The sequence below is a fragment of the Athene noctua genome, chromosome 1 (assembly GCF_965140245.1).
Source record: "Athene noctua chromosome 1, bAthNoc1.hap1.1, whole genome shotgun sequence".
Taxonomy (NCBI): Eukaryota; Metazoa; Chordata; class Aves; order Strigiformes; family Strigidae; genus Athene; species Athene noctua.
Window position 1 is genome coordinate 21,210,778 of NC_134037.1, and position 7,851 is coordinate 21,218,628.

General features: G+C 44.0%; 1 protein-coding gene across 1 annotated transcript; it reads right to left on the reverse strand.

Annotated features, from left to right (window-relative positions):
- Nucleotides 1–609: 609 nt before the first annotated feature.
- On the reverse strand, nt 610–7,453 carry RPS7 (ribosomal protein S7). The gene is made up of 7 exons (XM_074922284.1): nt 7,381–7,453; nt 6,667–6,748; nt 6,264–6,335; nt 4,504–4,647; nt 2,886–2,950; nt 1,205–1,355; nt 610–738 (listed from the first exon to the last, which is right to left on the reverse strand). Exons 2-7 carry the CDS (start codon nt 6,739–6,741, stop codon nt 661–663), a joined length of 585 nt encoding a protein of 194 aa, XP_074778385.1. The 5' UTR covers nt 6,742–6,748; nt 7,381–7,453; the 3' UTR covers nt 610–660.
- Between the last annotated feature and the right edge of the window lie 398 nt (nt 7,454–7,851).

The window sequence follows — 7,851 nt, forward strand, 5'->3', positions numbered from 1 at the left end:
TTTCTGTAAGAACAATAGCTAAAAAAACTAGTTTTTGTCCAGCAAGGTAGTCAAGCACTCAGAAGCGAAAATGCTTCCCCATTTCATTCTGATAAAGGTGAGAAGTTATAGGACCTGCTTTTAGGTAAGAAGTTGTATGTAATTTTGACACTTAAAAGAGCAAGAAAGTTACCTCAAATTCAAACTACACCTACCCCAACATATTTCCCAAAAATTCAACCCCTTTTGCAGATGTCACTGCTCCATGTTTTAGAGGTTACACCACCTGCTATATAGACTTCTTCCAGTGTCAGAAACAGCTAGGTTTCCAACTGGCATTCTTGTGTGCAAAACTCAGGAGTTCCACTGCTCTACAGTTAATTCTCCACATTCTCCCCAAAAGCTGAATCTCAACATAATTCAGTTTACTTTTCAATGCTAATTCTTTTTGCAGACTGGACTCTTTTGTTCAGAGTTGTGTTGTGACAGTGCCAAGAACAATCTAAGAGGGCTACCATTAAAATGCTGGTGACTTAATAATTTGATACACAAATGTTACTCATCCAGACAGCAGAGAAGTCCCACAAACCAGTTAATCCCCATCTATGTTTAAGGAATTCAAAATTTAAATGAAATTACTCTCTTATATGAATAGTTGTTTATTCAACCATTTTTTGCACTTTACAGCTGGAATTCTGGAAATTCAAACACCACATCTTTGCCTGTGAGCTTCTTGTAGACACCAGAAAATGTTTCCACCTGTGAAGACAAACAATCTTGTTTATACATGCTGTGTAAGGAAGTCTGTATTAACATACTTTTGGGTGAATCTAAACCTGTTCCCACAAAAAAAAAAAAACTAAGCTAAGTGATGGAGGACTTCAGGCTGTACCAAGCACATCTGTTTAAGGTCAAAACTAAGTGTTTCACTTAACAAAACAACCAAACAAAAAGTCCCAACCCACAAATAAACTAACCCCAACAAAATACTGTCTGTTCCCAAGAGGGAACCTATATAGCTACTTTACAATCCAGGAGTTTTGTCAAGTTGAACTAGAGCTCTTTCAAAAGCCTTGCCTCATCCTCCTCCAAACACAAACAGAACCATCAGCACTGCCACAAGCCAAAAGGCAGTCTTCTGCTGTATCACACATAAGCAGCCCCTTAGCCATGTCAGAATGCCACCCCATCCTGCAGGAGAAAGTAAAAGGGCTTTTTTGTTTACCTTGTGTTCAACATTGTTCTGTTGTGCTTTGTCCAAATGGACTTTTATGAGCCTGCTGCCATCCAGTTTTACACGGATTCTCTTGCCCACAATTTCACTTGGGAAGACCAGGTCTTCAAGAATGGCATCGTGCACTGCAGTAAGTGTACGGCTGAAATGCAACATTTGTACCATTAAAACACATCCTCTTGCCAAATATGTTACAGTATGACAATACAACACATTTTCAAAGGTCATGCAAAAATAAAAGCTGAAATTGTACACTGAGTGCAGAATCTTAAGTGACTGCATGAGGGGAAAAAAGTCAGTAGTCAGGTTTCTGACCTTTTAGATCACGTGTTGCTTTGCAGCAACATCCCTGAAACATTCTTTAAAATTTTTTCTTAAATATATATAAATAAATCAGAACCAAGTTGTCCCATCTGATATTTTGCCAGAGACACTCACTGGAATAGTTTAAGTGTGCAAGTATCTTCAGCTACACAGAGTAGGTAGGGTCATAGAAGACCCAGTTTTGAAAACACTGCCGAGTTCAAACCACGACACTAGTAAGATTTCCAGCTTCCCTATCTGCAGTTTCAAGGCAGTATAACTAGTAACTAAGACCTGTATCTACAGCAGCATTTCAAACGTGAAAAGACTGGGATAGCTAAAGGAGACAAACATCAATCACACTGCTATGCTTCTCAGTATGTTATCAGTTTTACCACAGTACTAGCCTGATCTAGTCTCAGGCTGAGAAAGGGACAGTCCTGCACACACACATCCTGAAAGTGTCAGCATGCTAATCACAGATGCCAACTTCTCTACCCACTGTGCAATACTAGTTTTAATACAACACACAGAGTCCTCCAAAGGCAGGACTGCAGCTAGATGATTACTATAAACTGCACTTTTAAAAATCCATGCCTGAAGATTTCAAAATACAGTAACAAGATATGACACCGGTATAAATAATACTGGGGCTTGGAGAAGTTACAGGAACATGTCATAAAGAGGACAAACTTTTAAGACATGGACTACATAATACAGTAGACTTCGTAAGATAGTGTAAGTATCTTACTAAGATACAATAAGATACTATGTCATGATATGGTAAGATAGAGAACAGTTTAGAGGCACTGACATCCACACAGACATAGTAGTGTTGCATTTCTAGCAATAAAGAGACTAGATGAAAGCGTGGAGGCCATTTAAAACATATTACTATACTACTGCTATTAAATTCATACCCAAAGGGACTGCTCATTACCTACACCCCTCCTCAGCCACTCTCTCCCTCCCTGCATCCCTTCAGTATGCCAGCCCTGCCTTCTGTACAGTCTAACATGGGATGTGGATGCAGCTCTCCCTACAGCTTAAAAAAATAATTCTTGTCAGCACACTGTGGTAACAGAGACAGCAGGTTCAGGTTTCTTAAGCCAGTATTGCCGGCTAAATGTTGGCGCCAGCTGTAGCTGAAAATACAGATGAAGTTCTAAGAAACACAACACAGTACCCAAAGATGAGCTTTTTACTGCACCCTTCAGTGGTCAAATGACAGATACTATTTCAAGTGGTAAGAGAAAGGACAAGAACACCCAATCATCTGAATGACTTCTCAAAAACTCAGCTAAACATTACTTGGCTAAACTACCAAGTCACAAAAGGCTGTCACAGTGAATCAATATTATTTACTTACCTTCTGGGTCGCTTTTGCTTGTTTTTTGTGCGGCTTTTTCTTGTTGGCTTGGGCAGAATCCTCCTCTGTTAAGGCGGAAAAAAAACCAAACTAATTTCTCAGTATCTGCTGTTCATAAACAAATAAAAAAAAAGAACACCACCACATGCGCTTTCTTTTTTTCCCACTAGAAACAGATACATGAAACATCGAAAAGGGAGACTTAAGTATGCCCAAAGCTACATCAGCATTAGAACTTGATATTGCTCACAGAAGCTGGAGTACTGGCTTTATTTCTCATCTACCGATCCTGTGTTCGGTGCATGAAATAAAAGATTTGTATTTGTTGCCCCCCTCCCCCATTAATACAACCAGACTGGTTTATGGTGTCATATTAGCAATCTGAGCACAGATTCTTTGGGAACAGAAATCTCAAAGAATTTTACAATTTCTGTTAGACTGAGCTTCTGGTGCAGAGTAGTAAGCTATCTCAGTCCCACAGATAGCTAGGTGACATGTGAGACTGAAATGCTAGCATGAATAACGAGACATATTACACAATCCAGACCAAACCCTGGCTTAAATGTCATATGGTCCGAAGGCAGCATCTAAAGGTATATGTATCAGCAGAACTTATTTTCTACTTTCCTATCTGCAAGGGTAGATGTTTTAAAATATTGAGTTTTAAATGCAGTTGTAGCCATCTGCATTATTTTCCACCAAAACATCACAGCTTCTCTATGACTCTATTTATGACGGGGCTACTGTAATCCAAACTGGTTCACATCATATTCAAAAGCAACATTTCACCTACAGCAGAACTGCACACATTCCCTTCTGAAATATGGATTACTAAATTGGTAGGGAATTCTCAAGCACTTAGTTTAAGCGAGCCAGAAGCACTTCATTAAAAGAAGTCTTCTTGCCCACAAAGATTCAGGGTAAGGTGTTCTGGCTATTAAAGTTATCTTACAAAGAAGAATTTTCACTAAAAAGAGCTTCAGTCTAAGAACTAAGTGTCAACTCTGCACACCAGTCTCCAGAGTTTGTCTACCCCTCAGCACTGCCCAGAAGGTCCTCCATCACCTTTTCATGGCTTAGCCCCTTCCATAAACTCAAAGAAAGAAAACTTGAGTCAGGTTTTTTTCTTCCTCTACTATTAACTTGAATTTTAAGTGCTTAGATTATGTAAGTGTAGTAAAGCTCCTATTAATATTTGCTCTTTTACTATCAAGTTTTGCTTCTCAAACTTCTGCAGGAGTAAAAGAGACCAGAATGAGAAAGTTTTATCTTCCTCCAAAAAGCTTCACATCCCACCAAGTTTACATAATCTTGGGTGCTAGCTGAAATAATTTTAGTTTACATCCACAACAGGATTTTCATAACATTTCCTGCTGGTACAAAAATACATCACTGTTACCTTGAACTGACAAGACAAGAAGGGTAGTGCAGCACTGGACCAGGTTATCCAGAGAGACTGCGGTACCTCTGTTCTTGGGTGTTTTCAAGACTCAACCAGAGAAAACCATGGCTGACCTGATCTAATGATGGCAACAGTCCCACTTCATGCATGAGACTAGACTAGATTACCTCCAGGAATCCCTTCAAATCAACATTTTCATGATTTTAAGTGTTCTACCTGAGCAATGAACACCACATGCTTTCCACTGAATTTCTTCTCCAGCTCACGAACTAGCCGCACTTGAATCTTCTGGAAGGATTTCAGCTGAGGAACTGGTACGAAGATAATGATGGCTTTTCTGCCACCACCCACTTCAATTTCCTAAAATGCAAGTAGAAAGTAAACATTGTTTAAGGGTCAAGAAGCAATATTCTGTTTGATCATGAATCCCCTGAACATAGATATTTGATAGTCTTGCTTACAACTTTGCAGCAGGAGAGGTAAAACAGGGAAAAAAAAAGAGAGCAGTACGGGTTTTAAATGCTTTTAAGTGCATAAGCATTAAAGAGAAAAACCTCTGTCAGACCACTTGTTTTGCTGTAAAGGAGTGACTGAGCAATAAATCACACCATTCCTTTCAGAGTCACATCCTCTGAATAGCAAAGCTCATTCTTTCTGCAGGGATTCAGACACTAGAATCCTAACTATACTGAATGCTTATCATCATATCTGCAGTAGTACTTATATGCCAATACAAAGTTTCATAAATTACTTGTTTCTAATGCAAACTCTAGGCAAAGTTTACAGTAACAGATCTCTTATATTTGAGCTACTACTTCAGGGAAATCATCTTTGTCCATCACTTCCCAAGGCCTGCATCACTACTGAAACAAAGTATTTCCTTCCACTCCAAATGCTAGCACATTTATGTCACACCAACATGGATTACTTTCCCCCTGGTTTGTTTCTTCAACAGTTGATCAAAACCATAGAAGTTTGTATAGGCTTACAAGGCGCTTCTCTCATGAACCTAACTGCAGGGACATCACCATTCTCCAACAGAACGGAAAGCTGAACTGTTTTACACCAGCTACATTCCCGCATGAGGTAACTCAGATGCCCGCAAAAGTTTTCTCACAAATAAAACCAAGTAGCTAAGTAAACAACAGACACTTCAAAACTCCTCATTGAGAACAGTATGCATTGCTGTACTTCAGCAGTGAAACAGTTCTTCTGAAGGCCCCTGAACTCATACACCAAGTAGACCTCTGCATTCCCTGACTCTTTAACTTAACTCTAAGCAGTCATACATCCATGTCTGTAATCGGTGAGCCTAGGCAAAAACCAAAGAGCAACCTACTGAAGTTTGGTTTCAGAACTAGCTTCAGAAGTTCCAATCCAGTCTTCAAGACTGACAAATTCTAACACTAATTTTTTTCCCCCTTTTCCACTAATTTTCCCTCCCCCTTTTCTTCCTTAAGGTTTCATTCTATAAACTAAAACTATAATTTACAGTCAGGCTAAACTACGTGATCAAGTCAAGTCTATCACCTCAACCCTTCTCCTATCTATTACTTGGTCCATAAAAGATGGTTTATAACAAACTGATTTTACAAAGAGTATTACAGTATACATTCCTGACAAAGATTCTGTATAGCCTACACTGACAGCCAATATCCAGAGAGACCTCAGTTTCAGATCTCAAGCCCAGTTTGCGGAGACAGAAAGTAGACTATCATTTTTAAACATGTTTAAACACCAAATTGTTAATTCAAGTTTTTTCAATTACTTTTCAGATCAGTTACTAAAAACCCCAAACTATTACAGAATCCTATGTGTTAACAGCAAATAATAGAAGATAAGCCACAACAGCATACAGTAAAACAATCACAGGCTGTAAGAAGCATCTAAAGGCACCATTCATCTAGTATGTTAACAGTCACAAAAACACAAGAGCAAGTAACCAATCAATTCTTTGTGGGAAAGGTCTAACCTACCTTAGCTGCTGTGATGTTCAACTCCCGCAGCTGAGCCTTTAAGTCAGAGTTCATTTCCAACTCCAGCAGAGCCTAGAAAAGTGAATTACAGAAGAATCCATCAACATACAGTTCAATTCATAACAACTCTTGAGACCAAAGTCTGTCCACAGTGCCAGAGAGCTGCTGCATACATTTTACCACAGCCAGTATCAAAGATTTAACTTCCCCTAAGTCACACTGACATGCAACAAGTTCCAACTGGTGGGAACGCAGGCTGACTGCCCCAGTTCCTAAGTAAAACTAGGAAAGAGTACACATTTAGACAGCATCAGCCTGGAAGTTGAAGCTCTAGACACCTGTCACAACACTGCCTCCGTAACTTGCAGTCGATTACCAAACAGCAGAATAGAAAAACACATACCTGGGATATACCAGACTCGAACTCATCTGGCTTCTCGCCATTAGGCTTCACAATCTTTGCGCTAGAGCTGAACATGGCCTTTCTGTAACGCAAAAGAACGTCTCAGTTGTCACTGGAAGATATCTTCTGCTACAAGCACTGCAGGACTCTGCCATCCGGCTACTCAGCCGCATGCTTCAAGGCAAAGCCAGGGAGAGCCCCACAGGCCACGCAAGCCCCATCACGCCGCTCCAGGGGATGCCGACCACAGCACAGGGAAACCGTCCTGCGGAACAAGGGGCCTGCCCATCTCGGCGTCCCGCGTGTGCGCTAAGGCGCCCGCAGCTGCGAGTCCCCTGGAGCACCGAGGCGGGTGCCCGGCCGCTTACGGAGTCCCACGTGCCGCCGGGCGGGCGGGCAGTCCTTCCCGGCCCGCGGGGCTCCGCGCCCGGTACCGGTCCCGGCTCCCTCCTCCCGCCCGGCGGCCTGCTGCTCCGCCGCAGCGGCCTCCCTCGGGGCGCCGCCGGGGGAGGGCGGAGAAAAACCCCGCCGGCTCCCCTCCCCCAGCACCGCGCGCCCCGGCGACCATCGGGCCTCGGGCAGGCGGTAATCGGGGGCATCCCCACCCAAAGGCTGCCGCGGGCAGCGCCGCTCGGCGCCCGGCTCCGTATTGCAGCGGCGGCGGGGGAAACGGCGGCGCCGCCAGGGAGGGCCGCGCAGGGCCCGGGCACCCACCTCTCTCAGCGCCGGCCTAGGAAAAGGGAGAGCTCTCGCGAGCGCGGCTCGGATCGCGGCCCGGGAAGGCACTGGCCCCGCCCACGCGCGGTGAAGCCAGACCAGGAAGAAGGGCAGGACAGACACCCGCACGCGCCGCCAACCGACAGCAGCTTCCACCAGCGCGAAGCCCGAGCGGGCGCGTAGAGTCCTGGCGCGGCGCTCTCGGATGACGTCACGACCAGCTGCTGGGCGCCGCGCCGCGGGGGGGGCGGCATAAGCCGCAGTTGAGCGCATGCGCATTGGCTGTGGCAGCGGTGCGGGCAAGAGCTGCCTTCACCCGCTGCGTGCGGGGCGTGGGCTCCCTTCCCGCCTCTCTCCCTCTCCGAGGGGTGCTCTCCTTGCGACAGTGAGGGAAGAAGGAGAACGGAAAGCTTGCTCCTCTCCCTCGCTGTTACGCTGCGCCTTCGCCACCACTTGCTTCTACGTGGG

Excerpts from the sequence above, each read along its gene's own strand:
- RPS7 (XM_074922284.1), bottom strand. The coding sequence starts at position 6,741 with ATGTTCAGCTCTAGCGCAAAGATTGTGAAGCCTAATGGCGAGAAGCCA. Across the intron at positions 6,336-6,666 it reads TCGAGTCTGGTATATCCCAG|GCTCTGCTGGAGTTGGAAAT; the intron begins GTATGTGTTTTT and ends TCACTTTTCTAG. Across the intron at positions 1,356-2,885 it reads AAGCAAAAGCGACCCAGAAG|CCGTACACTTACTGCAGTGC; the intron begins GTAAGTAAATAA and ends GTTGCATTTCAG.